The sequence below is a fragment of the Oncorhynchus masou genome, chromosome 31 (genome assembly GCF_036934945.1).
Source record: "Oncorhynchus masou masou isolate Uvic2021 chromosome 31, UVic_Omas_1.1, whole genome shotgun sequence".
Taxonomy (NCBI): Eukaryota; Metazoa; Chordata; class Actinopteri; order Salmoniformes; family Salmonidae; genus Oncorhynchus; species Oncorhynchus masou.
In genome coordinates, this window is record NC_088242.1 from 43913934 (window position 1) to 43937292 (window position 23359).

The window sequence follows — 23359 nt, forward strand, 5'->3', positions numbered from 1 at the left end:
TGATTTGGGCACACTTTGCATTCGTAAGTGACAGCTGATGAAGATGGCCTTATTACGATGTTATGCAATATGTGCATGTCAATTTTATAATTTTAGACTTAGTCCCAAAAATTCAAACAAATAAACTCAAACCGGCAATTTCGTAGACAACTAAAGATTTAAAGGTGCAGTACGAGCATTTTTTAATAAATAACACTAGAGGGCGCTATTTGCTTACGTTTATCAGTTCCATAAATTGACGCTTGAGAAAACAAAATGTTCTTTCGAATCCATTGCTTATGTTTAGTCTACCACACAGTGTGCTATAAAGTTTGTCTTAAATGGAGAAGGAAACAAGGTAACGTACAGTCTTTTGTCACGAGTGAGTGTCATACTTTCCTCAAGCTTTTGGACTTGTCTTTTTTGTAACCTCATATTCAACTGTGTAGCTTTCAGTTACAATTGATAATTTTATTGAAGAATTGATGTCTGCTGATGTGTAATTCAGACAATCAAACAAAAAAAATCTGAGTGCATTGCTACAAACTGCATTAAAATACACACACACATACCAAATGTGAAAGACAAACCATTTTATTGGACTTACCCTATGCAAGACCATAAATCTATCCCAGTAACATTAGTTATTTTAAACATTGCATAAAACATGGTACTAGTCAGAAGTGACTGATGTAGTGATGACATGATAATCTTTGATATCAACAGCATCATCATTCTGATTAAGGAATAATAGGCCTAAATGTGACCATCTTCAATCATGCATTGCAGTATTCTGTGATGAAGTAACCAGCTGACTCATAATATACTGGGAACTTGACTGGATACTTTGGTGCACAAAATATAATTGTTATTACTCCATGGCATGTAGTCTAGCAGTGAGGAGAAGGATGCTGCTGAGGAAGTAGTGCAGCCAGCTTATACAGGCCAGACCAAAGTACACAGACTGCTAAGGTTAAGATGGAACCAAGTAAACTAAACCAAAAAAGAATCTCACTGCAACAAAACTCATTAGACCAAAACTAGTCTCATTGAGCTGCCTAAACGTGTCACCATTCCACTTATAATCACAATTAAAAAAAAGAAGTCTCAAATTAAAATCTCACATAATTTGGGCAGTACCATTTAAATTTACATAGTCTGTCCTCAAGAGATTACTTGCACTTTGAAATGTATATGATATGTAAACATAAATTAACAGTAACTATCAACATTTGTTTAAAATTAATCTGGAGTGGGGATTGCATGTTGTTTTCTTTGTGCCAGTCAAAACAAGTCAGGATCTGTTAAGGTATGTGAGAGTGTGCAAGATCTCTGGAAGGCTTCAGAATACTATAGCAAATGTAAACATAGCCAAGCGCCGGCAAAAACACCCGCTCTTATTTGATTGGAAATTATGAAATCTGCAAAGAAGTTCACTTTATAAGCCCTTGTGTGTATATATATAAAAAAAAACATGCATCCATCCAATAACCTTTAATTATATAGAATTATTACGTAAAAAGAGAGTGTGCATGTGTGTGAGAAAGGAGTTGTGTCTGTGTCCTGCTGCACAGTGTGCCTGCAGCCAGAAATGTTGTTTTCTTATCTCGACACTAAAAGTTAATGTGTAAGCTGCACATAAGACATTGTATTTGGTCGTCACTGCATGGGAAAAGGCAACACTATCAAAAGTTAGAAGTTAATGAAATATCGAACAGCGCAATGCCACATCTCAGGCCAGAAACAACTCAGTGTGTGTGTGTGTGTGTGTATATATTTAAAAAAAAAAGTCCTGAAATGCTGTATTTCCCCTTAACAGTGTTGCAGGATAAGGAAAGCATTGTGCACAGTGTTCCTCCTATTGTAGAGCTTGAAATGCTGTGTATGAAGTCTCCACAATACAAAATGCCTCAAAGAAGGTGTAGATTTCCAAGACAAATACATCTTTGTACAACTTAACAGTCAACGTCTGAGCCAAGGTATATCTCCTCTTATTGGATATCAAAAGACGTTCCAGGTGTGTTCTAACTAAAGCAGATATTGAGCATCAACAATTGAAATCCTGATTTACAAATCTTAATATGCAGAGACCTCTGTACAAACGTCGCAAAACTCGAGTCAACATAATTTAATTGTAAAGACTTTCTAGACTGTAAGATCCAGTACAACAACGTACATTTGTAGTTGTGTTTAACTATACAGTGTACAAAACGTGCAGTTCGAGTTAAATATGAATATTGGAATTTTTAGATTATGTACATCAAAAAACCTAAGGATATTAAAAGATATTCCTTCACCGTTAGTCCCCAAAAAATATTAGCACACCCCAACCTTTCCCTAAAATATCTTACCCCCAAATAGACTTTATTAAACAAAATGTACCCTCTAAAAATACAAAGGATAAACCAGTTAAGGAAGTATTAAACGTGTTTGAAACCTAAATGAATTTCTTTAAAAAATATTTTAAATCTACTGACAGTACAGGTTTAAGCTTGATAATATAGATAGACCATCATGATCCCTTACAAGATTCCCTTGAGTTAGAAGGTGTAAGAAACTCAAAAGTAGCCCCTGAGTGAATCATTGGCCGTGTATGACCATGTTTTATAGCATAAAATATTTAAATGATTATAATTCATCATTTGTTGGAAAACTTGTCACTAATTTAAAAAAATCCAGTTTAACTGTACAGGCACAAAAAGTCTGTAAACAGACTTATTTACATAATAAAATATAAAATGGAGTAAAAACAAACAAATGTAAGTCCCTCTCGACTAATGTCTTCTCTGTTGAGTGAAAGGTTCTTCCTCGTCAATGATATGTTTGCATCGTTATACCTGGAGCTCGTAATACTGATCCGTCACATTCGGGATCCCCTCTCCTGAAGAATCTGCAAAGGCAAAAGGCATTCAAATCAGTTAATGTTAAAATAAAATGTAAAAACATATTCCTGCAATTACCTAACTGTAAATTAGAAACTATTCTACAGCAGGCTCATATCTAAATATGACGGGCACACAGTATGTTAGAAGTAATGAGTGTGATCATTAAGTCTGGTATCTGCGATTGGGTCACACACACACAGGAGTAGAGGGAAAGGATATGTTTAGGGGTTTTCTAAGCTAACCATACCATCCAGGCCAGCAATATAAAGCAAATACACTGAGTGTACAAAACATTAAGGATACCTGCTCTTTCCATGACTGACCAGGTGAAAGCTATGATCCCTTATTTATGTCACTTGTTAAATCCACTTCAAATCAAAGTAGTTGAAGGGGAGTAGACTAGCTAAAGAAGGATTTTTAAGACTGGAGACATGGATTGTGTGCCATACAGAGGGTGACAAAAGATTTAAGTGCCTTTGAACTGGGTATGGTAGTATGTGCCAGGTGCACCGGTTTGTGTCAAGAACAGCAACGCTGCTGGGTTTCACACTCAACAGTTTCCCGTGTGTCTCAAGAATAGTCCACCACCCAAAGGACTTCCAGCCAACTTGACACAACTGTGGGAAGCATTGGAGTCAACACGGGCCAGCATCCCTGTGGAACGCTTTAGACACCTTGTAGAGTCAATGCCCCGACGAATTGAGGCTGTTCTGAGGGCAAAAAGGGCTGCATCTCAATATTAGGAAGGTGGTCCTAACGTTCGGTATGATCAGTGTATTTGCACATGCTAAATGAAAAGCTTGACAGGTGTAGTCAACCTTGGTCCTAAAGAGTGTGTTGAACCAGATGATGTCAGAGGAAGGCCCTAAAAATGATCAAAGACTACAGCCACCCTCGTCAGACTGTTCTCTCTGCTATCGCACGGCAAGCGGTACCGGAGTGCCAAGTCGAGGTCCAAGAGGCTTCTAAACAGCTTCTACCCCCAAGCTATAAGACTCCTGAACAGCTAATGAAATGGCTACCCAGACTATTTGCATTGCCCCCCCCCCCCCTTCTACTCTGTAATTATCTATGCATAGTCACTTTAATAGCTCTACCTACATGTACATATTACCTCGACACCAGTGCCCCCACACATCGACTCTGTACCCCCTGTATATAGCCCCGCTATTGTTATTTACTACTGCTCTTTAATTATTTGCAATTCTTCTTACTTTTTTTGTTGGTATTTTCTTAACTGCATCGTTGGTTAAGGGCTTGTAAGTAAACATTTCACTGTAAGGTTGTTGTATTCGGAGCAGGTGACAAATAACATTTGATTTGAAAGACGAAGTGACTGAAAGCCTGACAGGACCAAAATCCCAGACACAATCCTCTCATGGACCAGGGTTACAAGCACCAGGGTTACAAGCACCAGGGTTACAAGCACCAGGGTTACAAGCACCAGGGCGATGACACATGGTGGAGTTATGGAAAGAAAAACGTAAGAATACGAGAGTCGAAAGAAAGGAGGGGCAGGAGTTAGGAGGGCAGCAGAGCTGAGCTCTCACCGTTGAGTCATAAGTGCTCAACCCTAATCAGTCATTCATTTCATAATCCGTCTCTTCATCTTCACTCTGAGCAACATGCAGCATGCAAATGGCACAGGAAGAAGACAAGTCTTTACAAGAATGAAAATGAATGGGGAGAAAATGTCAAGGGTAAAGTGGGGTGGGGGGGCAACATATGGGGTTGTGTAAATGTTACAAAAAACATTCACCTTCCAACTAACTAACTAACATCAGTCCAATGAAGACTCTCCGACTGGGGATGCATCACTAACCAGGTTTCCATCCAACCATTCCATGCAAATGAATTACCTGATGCATAAAAACTCACAACAGGACTGATGGAAACAGCAGATGTGTGTAAAAATGTCCCATTGCCGACAAAACATTCTAGACAAACTGAGATCATTTTTTGGGTCGGTGAATTTTTTTGTGACAACGCGATGGAAACTCCTTTATGCGCAAATATTGCTATAAACTAAACCATCGTGTGTAAGTAAACTTGGAGTCACGCAATGATATGTTCGGTTGTGCTACCAATACCACATGGAAAAGCATTAGGAGTTCATATGCAGATTAAATAAGGTTTGATGAACTTCATGGTGGTTAAGTGATGGACAGTGATGAGCTTGATGCAAATTTTCTAATAAATATTGGAGGGTATTATTTGAATGCTGGTGACATGATCTATGTTTGGCTGCCAATTACAAATGATATTGCTCTTATCCATCCCTCATCATATAACCTATCCTGTCCACTTTATCAGTGAACTGTTGTCAAGAGCGCATACACCAATGTTTTTATGCAGATTTTAGAAAACTTGCACTAAAATCTGTCACCAATTGGATAGAAACCTAGCTGACTACTATTACACCTCTTGGACTTGATTCTCAAAAGTTCTAGCCTCCATCACTCTACTCAACAAATTGGATGCAATCTATCGCAGTGCCATCCGTTTTGTCACCAAAGCCCCATACACTACCCACCACTGCGACCTGTACGCTCTCGTTGGTTGGCCCTTGCTTCATACTCGTCGCGAAACCCACTGGCTATAGGTTATCTACAAGTCTCTGCTAGGTAAAGCCCCGCATTATCTCAGCTCACTGGTCACCATAGCAGCACCCACTCGTAGCATGCGCTCCAGCAGGTGTATCTCACCTGGGCACCCCCAAAGCCAATTCCCCCTTTGGTCGCCTTTTCTTCCAGTTCTCTGCTGCCAATGACTGGAACGAACTGCAAAAATCACCGAAGCTGGAGACTCATGTCTCCCTCACCAGCTTTAAGCACCAGCTGTCAGAGCATCTCACAGATCACTGCACATGTACATAGCCCATCTGTAAACAGCCCATCTAACTACCTCATCCCCATACTGCATTTATTTATCTATCTATCTTGCTCCTTTGCACCCCAGTATCTCTACTTGCACATTCATCTTCTGCACATCTACCATTCCAGTGTTCAATTGATATATTGTAATTACATCACCACCATGGCCTATTTATTGCCTTACCTCCCTTATCTTACCTCATTTGCACACTGTATATAGACTTTGTTTTATTTTTTCTACTGTATTATTGACTGTATGTTTTGTTTATTCCATGTGTAACTGTGTTGGTGTGTGTCGAATTGCTATGCTTCATCTTGGCCAGGTCGCAGTTGCAAATAAGAACTTGTTCTCAACTAGCCTACATGGTTAAATAAAGGTGAAATAAAAACTCAGCAAATATATTTTAAAAAAATAAAATAAAAATTTACATTTAAAAATACTTTTTTACATCGCAACATTTGGACATTGACGGGTCGGGGGAAAGCTACTTTCACATCTAGTAAGATTCACTTGCAATGGAGCTGATATGCCCTCTCTTAAGCGGTCTCTGTGATTGCTTTGCTCTGTACCAAAGTGACATTTAAATCTGATTTAATCTAAGACTTCTTGGGGGCTTTCACACCAAATTGTTTTGGAGCAATTTCCCCCTTAGTTTGGTTCGTTTGGACTGGTGTGAACACTATCCGGAGCGCACTACACAATGCACCGTGGTTCATACAAAAATGGCGGTCTTGGTCAGATTCCATTTGTACCATGGTACGTTTAGCTGCAGGTGTGAATGCAGTCCGGACCAAACAGAGGAAAATAACCAGAGGCGTGCAGTAGGCCAATTATTGGTTGTTTGACTGTAAGCATTTGATGAAATGCAAGCAGAAGCCTATCATAACTTAATATCTCTGAAACATTGTAAGTAGCACTGCATTTATAGGTGCATCTGATGCAGATTAGGGAAGATTGCAAGTGAATCTTACTTGAAGGCTATAGCTCCAATCGAGCCGATATGCCTTCTCTCATTGCCTGCCTGCCCACCTCCCATTTACCTCAGAGAGGCTATTGTGCCATTATCTCCCACATGTTGTTGGAAGACCAAAGCAAAAGACATATGAAGTTTGGGACACACAAGTTATGCTTCTTGATAGTCAAATGGATTTAACGTTAGAATTTTTCTCCAATAAACAATTACTTGCATGAACACGTGTTTTTTGGTGGGGCGTTTTAGTTTGTTTGACATTTGGCAATATGAAACCAAACAAACCAAAATGAAAAAAATACAACACAACAAATGATCCAACTGATTCAAACTATATCTCAAAACTGTGTGTGAAAACACCCTTAAATCGCAGCCTATTTGCAACAATTCAATAGAATTACCAAATCTGGGACAAGAAGGAGCCTGATGAAAATAAGTGAGTGAAGTATGCCCTGGAAGACTGGGCACCTGCAGATGGGACTAGTAATTCCCACAGCTAGGCCTGCTACTTTGATCCAAAAGCCCTCAGAGAATGAACTTCCCCACTAATAGTCCCAGTAATCCTCAAGCCCATGTTCAAGGTCCTGCTAACATGGATAATTGATTTTTTTTTTTTTGGGGGGGGGTTCGGTCAAAGGTCAAATCTAACATTGCATCAATCTTGTAATACTTGAAAAATGCACTTAGATCTGAGTGTAGTCTGACTGATAGCTTTACACTAACATAACTGTCCTTTTGATTTAGACACCAAATTGTTGAAAGTAAAGGTTAACTGCTATGAAAAAGGACTTGGCTTGATTCAATGAAGGCTAATTCAATCGCTAACCTAACTAATTGACCAATGTTTTATACTTTTCAGAAAATACAAAATTCGCATTTATCAATTAATTACTCTGTGCAGCAGTCCAAACCCATCTTCTTTAAAATGGACTCCTCTATGAGCGTTTATGTCAGCAAACCAGGGCCATTTATCACTGTCCCATAGAAGCAAGGTTAGTAAATTTGGTACATTTAGACATCCAGAACAAGCCACTATTCAGACAAGCTTGTCATGGAATTCTCACTTTCCTGACAGCCGGTGTTCACACTCACCTTGGCTTTCTCACTGGGCTCACTGTTTGTGCCGTATGATTGGTTGTGTAGCTCCTTGGAGACCACACAAAGGAACTCAGATTGGTCTTCGTTTCCGTAGTTATAAGAGGAGCCAATGCTGACCAGCTGGGGGGGTGAGAGGAGAGAGAGAGCAAGCACAGAAATAATTAGCTTCAGAGACAAAATGAGGACAGAAAGTGGGTTACAGTGTACTTAGATAACAGAAATGTGATGAGTTTGAACAGTAATAAAAAGCATTAGATAATAGGTAGAAAACATGAGCTTGAAACAGTTCAGAACACAATGTGAATTGGCTATAGGCGTAATATACCGTACACCGGGGTATTTGAAATTAGCCACTAGATGGTTTTCCAATACCGTCAAAACGATTACGTTTATTTATAATAATAAAAGTTCATATCTATAGCTACATTCAAGTAAATACCTGCAGTCAACTTGTGCGATACGTAAGGAGATAAAGATTGCGTTCTTCATTTCACCAGTCACAACTTTTCATTATGAAGCTTACTGGTAGTCCCCAATCACATGGAGTTTGTTTACAAGCACACCACGACAAGACCAGAGCCTTGTGAGTCACTCACTGCTGTGCAGCCAGGTGATCTACTTACAGTATGGAATGCACAACTAAAATGTCAGAGTGCACCCATCAGACCAACTCGTCACCTAATTTATTTACTATTCAGTGAGAGTACTTTATTTATACCTGGAATATCATTTTTCAACAGGAAACGTTCACAAATAGCTGGAGTGGGTCTTTAAAGGGTTAACTTTTTAAGGACAAATAAAACAACTTAGACAGGGACAACAGATTGTTAAACAAACATGCAGACGGTGAGGTGATGTCATGCAAATCAACGCGGAGTACTTCGGCCTACACAATACATATGACAATGTCAGACAAACACCTGTTCCTCCTCTTAGTCGAATGCGTTTAACTTGTGTTCAGCCAGTCAGTATGTGTACAGTACACTCTGTGGGTGTGCATGTCTCGACATGCCCGGCCTCATTAGCCACTTCTGCAGGAGCAGTGTTGTTCCCAAGAGATATCTCACACAGGAGGCAAGAGTATTACGCTACTCTATATTGATGCTAAATGTTATAGCTACCAGCTACTGTACCAAGTGCAACCAGTGTCAGTTCTCACCCATCGCGAAACCCATTCAAATCCAACGATATGGTCAAAACCTCAACTGAACCCAAATGTGTCTTTAAGTGCAGTCAACTTGCAGATTACTTGTTTTCTGAGGTAACTCTGAATAAGCATTCATACACCACAGACCGCTGCACCACTCGGCAGCCTAAGGCACTCCATCTCAGTACTAGAGGCGTCATTACAGATCCTGGTTCGACTACAGGCGGAATTGCAACTGGCCGTGATTGGGAGTCTCATAGGGCGGCACACAAATTGACCCAGCGTCGTTTGGGTTTGCTCGGGGTAGGCCGTCATTGTAAATAATAATTTGTTCTTAACCGACTTGCCTAGTTAAATAAAATAAAAAAGTACATTAAAATGTTTAAAAAACGTGATTCAAGAACCTTTCTCAACCAATCTAGCATGGATGATCCGTGGACATAGCAAGAGTATTTAGAAACCTGAAGGCAGCCCAGGATCGGGTTCAGTAGCACAAATTAAAGAAAAAGATCAGAAAAGGGTGTGAAACTGGGCAGTACTCTGAACTTCTCCAATAAAAAAAACATCTACATTTTCTGTTGGAAAACGTGCCCTAATGAACAACCCAGGACTGAATGGCTCTGAATGAGGAGTAATTGGTTACATATCCCCAGACGACTAGGCTCACTGCTGCTGAGCCTTAAGCTTAGGTCAAGTATGTGTTTTAAGGTGTTTCCCGTCTGACCCTTGTAAGACTATTAGTGACATTCCAGCTGTCTGGGAGATCCAGTGATCCTCTCCCCATAGGGACAGTGGAGCCAGGGGAGACTCAATACTCTTGGGATCTGCAATGCAGCAGAAATGTTTTGATGAATTTACCACAGGTGGACTCCAATCAAGTTGTAGAAACATCAAGGATGATCAATGGAAATAGGATTCGCCTGAGCTCAATTTCAAGTCTCATAGCAAAGTGTCTGAATACTAAGGTAAATAAGGTATGTCCATTTTTTATGAATAAAAAAAAAAACATTTTGCTTTGTCATTATGGAGTATTGTGTGTGGATTGAGGATTTATTATTAATTTATTTTTACTTAATCCATTTTAGAATACAGCTGTAACGTAACAAAATGTGGACAAAAATCAAGGGGTCTGAATACTTTGAATGCACTGTATGTTGAAGATTAAACATGGTCGCAAAGGAGTATTACCAGAAAACTGACAACATAGTCACAGACAAAGGGTGCAGTGTTCATTTGGGTCTCTGTTGGACAAACAGTACACATCTTAAAATCAACTCAAAATGGCCACCTTGTGTGCATAAAGCTGGGATACACAGAGGCCAAAAGGGTTATGATTGGGTCCCACCCATAACCTATACTGACAAGCTGCAACAACCAATCAGAGCAGAGGGATGCCCAGATTACATATAAAACACTGAAAAAAAATACTATTTCAAATTAATGGATTGTATTGGTTTGGGTGATAGGGTGAGGAAAGTACAAATAAAAATGTTCTCCTTGTGGTGGGAGTCAGCGTTACCTGCTCAAACTTCCAGCCGTCTGACATTGTGGACACCATCTGGGTGAGCTCCTCCTCTTGGCACTGCAGCACCCGGTACACATGCTTCACTGGAGCCTGGGGAGAGAGTGAGAGCTTTACCCGACCCATATGCATTGGGTGTATAACCCATTAGGACGTCCACTCACGTTGCTCAAAATGACAAAAGAAACATTTAGATAATGCATCGAAACAGAACATGCAACTTAAGTAACAAAGCAGCCAATAAAACGTTATATTCGAAAATTTGCCAACATGCACCTCGACACTGGTGCCCCCGCACATTGACTGACCGGGTACCCCCTGCTATTGTTATTTACTGCTGCTCTTTAATTATTTGTTTTTCTTATCGCTTACTCTTTTTTTTCCTTTTTATTCGGTGCATGTGACAAATAACATTTGATTTTGATTTGAAAACACCATTCTAAACAGGCAACTGGATATCGTTTCCATATGCAACAACTAGGATGGGTTGCTAATATGACTAGGATTGTGCCTTTGGCTTCTGGACAATGAAATAAAGTTGATATGAAAACCAATAGAACAGGATATAAATGGCATAGCGGTGAGTCCAATAGGGAAGTAAAGGTACATCTGTCTACACAGAAATAGAATCATTCAAAATACTTAAAACAGAAAGCATGACTGCCACAAAAAAATTGCTGTGGATTGTTTCAAATCACAATAGACCTAGCTGATTATTTAGTTGCTGCTGTCAGTGAAAAGCATCTAAGACGTGTCTTGATTCTAATTTAAAGTATTGAGAGAAAAAGGGGAGGGGTGTGTGGCGAAGATATAGACGAGTCTCTCTCCAGAATGGGTCAGCTGTCTCCCACCAATTCTTGCACATTCATTGGGCGACTCGTATACCCTTGGATGATTTGCCATTTTTGGAGTGAAAACATTATTTGCAGAGTTCACAACCTGCTACACTTGTGAGAGAAACAAGTTTTGGGTTAGTTCATAACCATTTACCAGATTTGTCTTTTGTTTGTGAGCAATGAGCATGTCTGCTTTCTATGTCCTGATAATGTTGAGGGAGCATGCGTGCCTGAGCACGCATAGAAGTACCTGGCCTGCTACGCGGAAATGTAGGAAAGTGTTTTTTTTAACATCCATTGTGAACGATATTTAAAAAAGATATAGTTCCTGGGCCTCCCAAGTGGCACAGCGGTCTAAGGCATTGCATCGCAGTGCAAGATTCGTTACTACAGCCCCGGGTTCATTCCCAGGCGGTGCCACAACCGGCCGTGGCTGGGAGTCCCATAGGACGGCACACAATTGGCCCAGCGTCGTCCGGGTCGCTTTACTTGGCTCATCGCTCCCTAGCAACTCCTTGTGATGGGCCGGGTGCCTGTAGGCTGAACGGTGTTTCCTCTGACACATTGGTGCGGCTGGCTTCTGGGTTAAGCTGGTGGCTGTTAAGGAGTGTGGTTAGGCGGACGCATGACTCCACCTTTGCCTCTCCTGAGCCCGTTGGGGAGTTGCAGCGACCAGACAAGATCGAGAAAAAGGGTGGTAAAATACAATACACACAGTCAAAAATCTGGACACCTACTCATTAAAAGGTTTCAATTTATTTCCACTATTTTCTACAATGTAGAATAATAGTGAAGACATCAACACTATGAAATAACACATGGAATCATGTACTAAGCAAAACAAGTGCTCTTCAAAGTAACCACCCTTTGCCTTGACAGCTTTGCACACTCTTGGCACTCTCAACCAGCTTCACCTGGAATGCTTTTCCAACAGTCTTGAAGGAGTTCCAACATATGTAAAGCACTTGTTGGCTACATTTCCTTCACTCTGCAGTCCAACTCATCCCAAACCATCTCAATTGGTTTGAGATTAGGTGATTGTGGAGGCCAGGTCATCTGATGCAGCACTCCATCACTCTTCTTGGTCAAATAGCCCGTACACAGCCTGGAGGTGTGTTGGCTCAATGTCCTTTTAGAAATAATTGATTGTCCCACTAAGCGCAAACCAGATGGGATGGCGTATCGCTGCAGAATGCTGTGGTAGTTTTGCTGGTTAAGTGTGCCTTGAATTCTAAACAAATCCCTGGCAGGGTCACTAGCAAAGCACCGCCACACCTCCTCCTCCATGCTTCACGGTGGGAACCACACGTGGAGATAATCCGTTCAACTACTCTGCGTTACATAGACACGGCGGTTGGAACCAAAAATCTCAAATTTGGACTCAGACCAAAAGGACAGATTTCCACCGGTCTAATGTCCATTGCTCATGTTTCTTGGCCAAAGCAAGTCTCCTCTTCTTATTAGTGTCCACAAATTGACTTTTAACAAGGCACACCTAATTGAAGTTAGGTTAATGGAAATGCATTTTAGGTGACTAAATCATGAAGCTGGTTGAGAAAATGGCTAGTTTGCAATGCTGTCATCAAGGCAAAGGGTGTCTACTTTGAAGAATCTAAAATATATTTTGATTTGTTTAACACCTTATTGGTGACTGCATGATTCCATGTGTTATTTCATAGTTTTGATGTCTTCACTACTATACTTCAATGTAGAAAATAGTAAAAATAAAGAAAAACCCTTGAATGAGTAGGCCTGTCCAAACATTTGCGGCAATTTACATACACTTAGGTTGGAGTCATTAAAACTTGTTTTTCAACTACTACAAATTTCTTGTTAATAACAAACTATCATTTTGGCAAGTCGGTTAGGACATATACTTTGTGCATGACACAAGTAATTTTTTTTACTTAAAAAAGAAATCAGCCAAAACTGCAGAAAAAAATGTAGACCTCCACAAGTCTGGTTCATCCATGGGAGCAATTTCCAAATGCCTGAAGGCACCACGTTCATCTGTACAAACAATAGTACGCAAGTATAAACACCATGGAACCACGCAGCCATCATACCCCTCAGGAAGGAGATGTGTTCTGTCTCCTAGAGATGAACGTACTTGTGCGAAAAGTGCAAATCAATCCCAAAAATCGAACTGTTTGGCCATAATGACCATCGTTATGTTTGGAGGAAAAAGGGGGAGGCTTGCAAGCCGAAGAAAACCATCCCAACCGTGAAGCACACGGGTGGCAGCATCATGTTTTGGGGTTGCTTTGCTGCAGGAGGGACTGGTGCACTTCACAAAATAGATGACATCATGCGGTAGGAAAATTATGTGAATATATTGAAGCAACATCAAGACATCAGTCAGGAAGTGAAAGCTTGGTCGCAAATGGGTCTTCCGAATGGACAATGACCACAAGCATACTTCCAAAGTTGTGGCAAAATGGCTTAAGGACAACAAAGTCAAGGTATTGGAGTGGCCATCACAAAGCCCCGACCTCAATCCCATAGAAAATTTGTGGGCAGAACTGAAACAGAGTGTGCGAGCAAGGAGGCCTACAAACCTGACTCAGTTACACCAGCTCGGTCAGGAGGAATGGGCCAAAATTCACCCAACTTAATGTGGGAAGCTTGTAGAAGGCTACCCGAAAACTTTGACCCAAATTAAACAATTTAAAGGCAATGCTACCAAATACTAATTGAGCGTATGTAAACGTCTGACCCACTGGGAATGTGGTGAAAGAAATAAAAGCTGAAATAAATCAAATCTCTACTATTATTCTGACATTTCACATTCTTAAAATAAAGCGGTGATCCTAACTGACCTAAGACAAGGAATTTTCACTAGGATTAAATGTCAGGAATTGTGAAAAATACGTTTAAATGTATTTGGCTAAGGTGTATGTAAACTTCCGAATTCAACTGTATATGTCTTTATTTTAGTTTGAAAAATCTGTCCAACAATCTCCCCCTTGATAATCACCAGTCCTCAGTGTGAAAGAGCAATTACAGTTATAGGCCTACTGCTGCATTGGCCTACAGTCAGTTCCATGCGCTCATTTCTTTAGCCACCAATGGATCCGTGTATCAATGTTAACTGAGCTTTTTGTAATTTTAATTCTGATTTCTATGATAAACTACATGACAATGAATTTGCAAAACGAAAACGTTATTATTGAAATGAAACTGTTCCACGAAAATGCTCACATGAAAATCATAACTGGCACATAACGGTAGGATAAATTGTAAGCTTCCCCAAACTTGAAACTCAGGAGCTGCCTATGAAGTTTTTGCCTATAGGCTACTTTGACATGACTCATAATATGAAATAAAACATTCAGGTCTAAGTATTTTTTCAAAACGCACACTGCCTCCAACTCACATTGTAAAGTGGTGAGTGACACGCTGGTAGGCTGCTTCCTGCCATTGAATGGGAGGCACGCTTCAATTATCAGTTGAGAATTAAAAACAGTAGTTCTTAATCACGCACCAAAACGTTTAACACACGATTTCATTTAAAAATTGTTGCACAATGAATGTGCTTATAAAAGCACATGTTTTACTCCAGCAGCAACCAGCTGAGACACTGCAGGAAAAATCCTGCTCAAAATAGGCTCGGTATGCTGTGCGGGTGTGACAGTTGTGTTGGATAAATAAGGTACACACGAAAATACACAGGCCAAATTAATTCAACTAATGATGCAAATTAACCTATAAACCAATAAGCATGATGGTCAAATGTATTTCCATCAATTAATAAAAAGCATTATTTAGCAATGGGATTTATTTTCTCCCGGCCCTTTTGGCCAACAGTTTTACTTATCGGCTTTTTTTTTGTTGCTAGCAATTGAAAGTCAACAGAAAGTCAACAGACAGACATGCGCACAGAGACAGAGGCACACAGACAGAGGCACACAGACAGAGGCACACAGACAGAGGCACACAGACAGAGGCACACAGACAGAGGCACACAGACAGAGGCACACAGACAGAGGCACACAGACAGAGAGATACTGAAGCATGGGATAGAACAGGTGCATTTACTCTAACAGTGGACTCAGCCAAGGCCAGGAACCCCCAAAGTGATAAAAATCACAAGATGGCGCCAAAAGATAGGAGCTAGAAGCAGAACTGCCCTAAGCAACTTTGCAAGATTTAGTTTTTTTGTGCACAAGCATTTCACTACACCCGCAAAACATTTGCTAAACATGTGTGTGACAAAATTGATACGGGTTTAAAATAAATTAATATAAAATCAAGAGCACAATGTGTCAATTGAGAAGTTCACCTACCTGTAATGTTTTGCAGTCACGTTCCCTGATCTTGTCCTTGAGGAGCTTTATTAATGATGTGATATTGTAGAATTCGGCTTCCTCCAAGACACCTTCAAAAACACACATTTAGAATCTATCCTGGCAAGAATGATCAACATACTGAATGGACTGCTACAGAGAATACTTGAAAGCTGACATTGGAAACCAACTGCTTCACTGTGCACCTTGGCTGTAATATGCATGTCACATGCCCACAGTCTTACCTTCCTCAGCCAGGTCCCTGTTGAGCACCAGCTTGCCATGCCTCAGGTAGTTCAGCACTGGCCCAAAGTATGTGGGGTCTCGGTCGATAAGATATGCACCAGTGTCATCCTGAAAATGGAACAGAAAGAAAATAAATTTAGTCAAGACTCACAATTCACCGTTGGACGATGAAGACCAAGTTGAGTAAAGAAAGGAAATCCACTGGCCAGCTGTTAATAGAATACATAAAACCACACCAAGTATATCAGGAAACAGAAACCCTAACATCAGCCAATATAAATGAAGAAAGCACCTGTGATCATAATCCCTGCATGGGTTGAACTTGTCACAAACGCTGTGGCCTTCCACAGTCGATTCTAGCCTATATTCCCACAAGGACTTGGGGTTTGAGCCTCATGCGCGAGCAATCCCAGCGAGCAATCCCATATTCCTGTAAGTACTGTGATTAGAACAGCATTATCTCCTTGGGGAATAGGAGGTTAAAACAATTAGAGCAGAACAGAATGAGATTTGGAACAGGAGGCCGAATCCAGAGGGGACCAAGAGGAAAACACTACTGCACCCTCTTCAATGCAAAAACAATTACGACTGCAGAATGCAACACAATCTTACATAATGTAGGCCTACAAGACGTAACAAATTACACAACCACCCTCTTCGTTCCATTAAAACACAGAAGTCATTGAGACAAGTAACCTGTAACCTGCAAGTAACACCTGTCCACTGAGAAGAGAATAAAAAGATCATTCAAGTAAGGATTAAAATGGAAATGGTGTGTGGATGTCATTTACAAAAAAAAAAAAAAAAAACTTGTGGGTGGGGGGGGGTCGAAACACAAAACAAATGTTGTGCAAATCCACTCAATACAACAGGATGTGTGAGTTTGCATGAAGTTGAGTATTTGACTTCAGGAGTGATCTAGACAAATTGTCTGAGGCACTAGAACACACGCTTCATTTTCATACTTTCCAGGCCTTGGTCACAGCCTAACAAAGCTAGGCAAACTCCAACTGACACACATGCATCTATTCACAGCTACCTTCACTAGATAGACGGTCACCAAATGTTGTGAAACCCAATTAGTCTTTCCTATAATGAGAAACTGTCTCAAAGCATTCTCTATAGTGCTGAACCGGAACCTTTTTGGCTGACTGGCCTCCTTTCCATGGAAAAAATACCCCAGTGGATCCCATAGGTTATGAACTAGCCTAAATGCTCAGTCAGTTTCTTACTCTTCTGCAGACACTAAAGTTTAACCACAGGTACACTACCGTTCAAAAGTTTGGTGTCACTTACAAATGTCCACATTTTTGAAAGCAATAGAACTGGCCTTCTTTAGACTAGCCTTCACTTCTCAGAACAAGAATAGACTGCAGAGTTTCAGAAGAAAGTGCTTAGTTTCTGGCCATTTTGAGTCTGTAATCGAACCTGCTGATGCTCCAGACACTCAACTAGTCTAAAGGCCAGTTGTATTGCTTCTTTAAAATCAGCACAACAGTGTTCAGATGTGCTAACATAATTGCAAAAGGGTTTTCTAATGATCAATTAGCCTTTTTAAAATGATAAACTTGGATTAGCTAACACAACATGCCATTGGAACACAGGAGCGATGGTTGCTGATAATGGGCCTCTGTACAGCTATGTAGATATTTCCAGCTACAATAGTAATTTACAACATTAACAATGTCTACTCTGCATTTCTGATCAATTTGATGTTATTTTAAAATGGACAAGAAATTTTGTTTTTTAAGTTAAAAAAAGGGACTTTTGTAAATGACCAAACTTATTAACGGTAGTGTATATGTGGAGAGTACAGGAGAACAGAAATAGGCCAGTTAAGACTTCCATCTTCTGGTGTAGCGGCACCTCCACAACACTTACTGACTAAAGTGCTGAGCCATGGTGAATACATCTATTGCCATGTTTGTACTTTGTCAACGTTCAACAATGAGGGGCCATATAAAGTTTCAGTACAGACATGCCACCTAGATGTAGAAGCATGCCTCAGTGATGCCATATCTGTACATTGTCTCTTGTCGGTGCGTCAGCTCTAAGCTGCACATCTGCAAATGAGGTGAGCTCCACAGTCCTCTTTCTGTCTAATCCTTTGACGGGACCCCCTTGAGTTAGTTCATTTGGATTGGGATCTCTGGGTGCTCATGGCCCTGTGGTTGAGTCCCCACTTGAAGTAACCCTGTTTTTGGGAGAGTGGTGATGAGAGGAGCAGTGGCTCATGATTGATGTGGACCAACACACAATGGGCACAGTGTTTTAACAAAAAACAAGAGCCTCCCTCTGGGGGAGCACCGGTCAACAAAACACAGGGAAGTGGACGAAAGGACAAGGGAGAAAACCATAGGGAAATCGAGAGGGAGTAACAGAGTAGACAAGTAGTGATGTAGAATGGGATAGGAGAGTAAGAAAGGGAAAAAAAATTGAATCGGCTAAATTAAGTGACCACAAGTGGAGGTTGTTGTAAGACTAAGATGCTGATGTTCGCGAGTGATACCATAAAAGTCACTTATGATATTTGAATGAGCTCAGGTGGAAGACACACAAGGATATCCAAAGAAAGACTGACAAGTCTAATGAATAATGCAACATGCCATTGTGGGAGTAACTTAAAACTCCCATCAAACCTTCTTGCAGGACAGAAAACATCATTAATTTATGCCCAGTCCATTTGAGGTCCCCAATGGCTGCACTGTCATCTAAGGCCAGATATAAAGCTAGAACCACAGGGATAGCTAGGTAAAGCCTACAGCAGCTAGATCAGCTAAGTGAACATACTGTGGTTGTAACGATATGCGCGGAGAGTCGGGAAGCAAGCTCAAGGAGTGAGTGTTTTAATAAAATAAACAATCCAAAGCAAGAAACACAGACGCACAGACAGGAAACTGAAACAATAATGCCTGGGGAAGAAACCAGTGACATATATAGGGAAGGTAATCAAGGAGGTGATGGAGTCCAGGTGAGTCTGATGACGCACAGGTGCTTGTAACGATGGTGACAGGTGTGCGCCATAACGAGCAGCCTGGTGACCTAGAGGCCGGAGAGGGAGCACACGACAGTGGTGAATATAAATTGACAGTGGATGGAAAATGCCAAACCCTACACCGAAGATGGAAAAATTGTTCTTAGTTCATGAGCAAGCTATTGGCAAGAAGATATACGGTCTGTTGCCAGATACATTAGCTGGGCAGTCATGAAGTTTGTCAGCCGGTTATTGTCATGAAAAAGACTGCCAGTCTCACAGTAAGTGACCGTTAATTAACACATTTTGAATCTTCAGGCCTCCACACATACAAGCCTCTGATGCGTGCCTTTGAAACAACTACATTTGTTTTTAATTAATACATTTGAAATCATATATTGTACACTATCACAGTAAATTCATTAGTCATGTCTAAAGAAACATTGAAATGAAGAACAGAATGAGCTGGCCTATGTTATAGGCCTGTTAATTTAGCTGACAAGATATGCCATTTGTCCCTTGACATTTTATAGTAGGTAGAATTGAACTTGTCAGCTTGAATAAAAGGATATTTTTCCCCATTAGGCCTACTGTGCAAGTGAGCATATTAAGTGGTTATTTTGAGCTTATAAGTGAACATTAAAACAATAATAAAATCAATAAAAACTGGTCCTATATGCTAGTTTTAGAAGTTATTTGGAAACCTTAGATGTGACGATACAACTCTCGTCTTAACAAATATCCAAACATGAGCAGCATGGTACGACTACAGGCTATTGATTAGAGAAAGTAGAGAGAAAAAAAGCTTGGGCTCTGTTCCTTGCCTCAGGCTGCATTCATCAGTGATCATATTTTCAACCATCATACTATTCTCTTTCCTGAATATGTACTATTTGTTAAGATTTAGAATGAACTATTATCAAATGGGCAAGAACAGAGGCGGGGGGGATATACATAATATCTGGAGGCCATGCGTTCCCAGCCGGTCCGTTTTTTAGGCTACTTCAGGTTTATAGCAGAGCATGTGCTTAATGAGCAGCTGAGAAATAAATATGACACTTATTTCTCTCCACATATCAACCACTGTTTTGAGATGCATGCTCTTGCTGCCAGACACGTGATACTCCGTCCAAACTCTGAACGCCATGGGCTCTCCAACCTTGTTCCTGCAGCTACCCCATGCTTAAATTTGGGAACCAAGTGAAATCTGTTCGGGAACATCGATAGTAGCATTCGCAACTAAACATATTTCGCTAAACTGTTGACAGCCTTTCTGCATGCTCAAGAAAGTTCTAAAAGAGAGCTGGAAACGCAAGGTGTGAAAATGTTTTGTATAACTGAAGGTAATGTATCACCCAATTAATTATGAAAATATAAATCCTCTTATTATGCTATTCAAAATATATTTAAAAAAAATCACTAAATGTAGGCTAATTGTAAGCCTCCCTGCAAAACAACCAACAGCATTGCCCAGGCTATACGTTCTGACTCATGGATATACATTTTGTAGCGTAGCATAAGGTAACCAGTCCATCCAGTATGCATAATAATAAAGTCCACGCTCAAAGGCGATTAATTTAAACAATGTTGGAGTAAAGGCTTGTTCAATTATGTACCAAAATACATCTTGAAATCAGTTTTGTTTTAAGTTTTTCCTGCCATGGGTAATAATTAGCTTTTATTTTTTCCCCCACAGGTTTGGGCTAATAGGTCTACACATAAGACCTATGGGTCTTAGAGGGACAAGAGCCCTGAGTACCAGTCCATTAGGACCTTATGGTAGTTGGGTACTACCAACGCATGTCCAGAGTAGAGGTCGACCAATTAAATCGGAATGACTGATTAATTAGGGCTGATTTCAAGTTATAACAAATCGGTAATCTGCATTTTTGGACACCGATCATGGCCGATTAACATTGCACTCCACGAGGACACTGCATGGCAGGATGGCTACCTGTTATGCGAGTGCAGCAAGGAGCCAAGGTAAGGTGCTAACTAGCATTAAACGTATCTTATTTAAAAAAATATATCAATCATAATCACCAAACATGGTTATGATATTACTAGTTTATGTAGCTTGTCCTGCGTTGCGTATAAAAATCAAATCAGTGCCTGTTAATTTATCATTGAATCACAGTCTACTTCGCCAAACAGGTGATTTAAAAAGTGCATTCGTGAAAAAAGCACCGTCGTTGCACCAATGTGTACCTAACCATAAACATCAATGCCTTTCTTAAAATCAATACACAAGTATATTTTTAAACCTGCATATTTAGTTAAAAGAAATTCATGTTAGCAGACAATATTAACTAGGGAAATTGTGTCACTTCTCTTGCATTCTGGGCAACAGAGTCAGGGTCTATGCAGCAGTTTGGGCCGCCTGGCTCGTTGCGAACTGTATGAAGACCATTTCTTCATAACAATTACAGCCAACTCACCAAACGAGGGATGATTTAACAAAAGCGCATTTGCGAAAGAAGTACAATCGTTGCACGAATGTACGTAACCATAAACATCAATGTCTTCCTTAATCAATACATAGAGGTATTTTTTTAACCTGCATATTTAGTTAAGAAATTCATGTGAGCAGGCAATATTAAACTAGGGCAATTGTGTCACTTCTCTTGCGTTCATTGCACACAGAGTCAGGGTATATGCAACATTTTGGGCTGCCTGGCTCGTTGAGAAGTAATTTGCCAGAATTTTACATGATTATGACATAACATTGAAGGTTGTGCAATGTAACAACAATATTTAGACTTATGGATGCCACCCATTAGATAAAGTACCGAACAATTCCGTATTTCACTGAAAGAATAAATGTTTTGTTTTCGAAATGATATGGTCAAATCCGGAAACTATTAATGACCTAAGGCTCGTATTTCTGAATGTTATATAATTAAGTCTATGATTTGATAGAGCAGTCTGACTGAGCGGTGGTAGGCAGCTGCAGGCTCGTAAGCATTCAAACAGCACTTTCCTGCGTTTGCCAGCAGCTCTTCGTAATGCTTCAAGCATTGCGCTGTTTATGACTTCAAGCCTATCAACTCCCGAGATTAGGCTGGCAATACTATAGTGCCTATAAAAACGGCCAATAGTCAAAAGGTATATGAAATACAAATGGTAGCGAGAGAAATAGTTCTATAATAACTACAACCTAAAACTTCTTACCCGGGAATATTGAAGACTCATGTTAAAAGGAACCACCAACTTTCATATGTTCTCATGTTCTGAGCAAGGAACTTAAACGTTAGCTTTTTTACATGGATTTTTTTTTAACTTTCAACACTTTTTGCATTATTTAAACTAATTTGAACATGTTTCATTGTTTATTTGAGACTAAATAGATTTTATTCATGTATTAAGTTAAAATAAGTGTTCATTGTTCATTCAGTATTGTTGTAATTGTCATTAATATACACACACATATATAAATAAAATAGTCTGATTAAATCGGTATTGCTTTTTTTTTGGTCCTCCAATAATGGGTATCGGTGTTGAAAAATCATAATCGGTCAACCTCTAGTCCAGAGTGCATAAAAGCAGATTAGTGGCTCAGTCAAGTGGAATTATACTGCGGTCATGACTCACGACTGCCGGTGTGGCGGTAATATAGTCACCGCAACAGAATATATAGAACTATACGGCCAAGCACTGAAAGTCTCTTCAAGTTGGACCAACTTCCATTGCATCATAGAGTGGATGAACTATATTGAACAAAAATATAAAAACGCAACATGTAAGTGTGTTGGTCCCATGTTTCATGAGCTAACATAAAAAGATACCAGAAATGTTCCATAAGCACATGAAGCTTATTTCTCTAAAATGTTGTGCACAAACTTGTTTACACCCCTGATAGCCCTGATAGTGAGCATTTCTCCTTTCCCAGATAATCCATCAACCTGACAGGTGTATAATATCAAGAAGCTGATTAAACAGCAGGATCATTACACAGGGGCACCTTGTGCTGGGGACACACACAAAAAGACTACTACAATGTGCAGTTTTGTCACAACACAATGCCACAGATGTCTTAAGTTGAGGGAGCATGCATTTGGCATGCCAACTGCATGAATGTCCACCAGAGCTGTTGCCAGAGGATTGAATGTTCAGTTATACCGTAAGCCACATCCAACGTTGTTCAAGAGAATGTCAGTAAGCTCAACTGAATACGACATGTAACCACGCCAGCCCCAGGACCTCCACATCCAGTTTCTTCACCTGCATAAATCATCTGAGACCAGCCACCTCTCGCACATCTGCTGAAACTGGGTTTGCACACCCGAAGAATTTTCACACAAACTGTCAGAAAGTCTCGGGGAAGCTCATCTGGGTGCTTGTCGTCCTCACCAGGGTCTTGGCCTGACTGCAGTTCTCCGTCATAACCGACTTCAGTGGGAAAATGCCAACCTTCAATGGCCACTGGCACACTGGAGAAGTGTGCTTGTCACGGATTAATCCCGGTTTTAAAACTTAACCGGGCAGGTGACTGACAGTGTATGGAGTCGTGTGGGTGAGCGGTTTGCTGATGTCAACATAAGC

General features: G+C 40.3%; 1 protein-coding gene across 1 annotated transcript in view; it reads right to left on the reverse strand.

The window, feature by feature from the left end:
- Nucleotides 1-557: 557 nt before the first annotated feature.
- The window catches only part of LOC135523980 (BTB/POZ domain-containing protein KCTD5-like), a 48642-nt gene continuing 25840 nt past the window's right edge, over nucleotides 558-23359 (reverse strand). The window contains exons 2-6 of the mRNA XM_064951044.1: nucleotides 15843-15951; nucleotides 15598-15689; nucleotides 10473-10568; nucleotides 7801-7926; nucleotides 558-2869 (exon numbers count right to left, since the gene is read on the reverse strand). Of these exons, the coding sequence (XP_064807116.1) occupies nucleotides 2840-2869; nucleotides 7801-7926; nucleotides 10473-10568; nucleotides 15598-15689; nucleotides 15843-15951 (453 nt within the window). The 3' untranslated portion in view covers nucleotides 558-2839. The remainder of the gene's footprint in view (nucleotides 2870-7800; nucleotides 7927-10472; nucleotides 10569-15597; nucleotides 15690-15842; nucleotides 15952-23359) is intronic.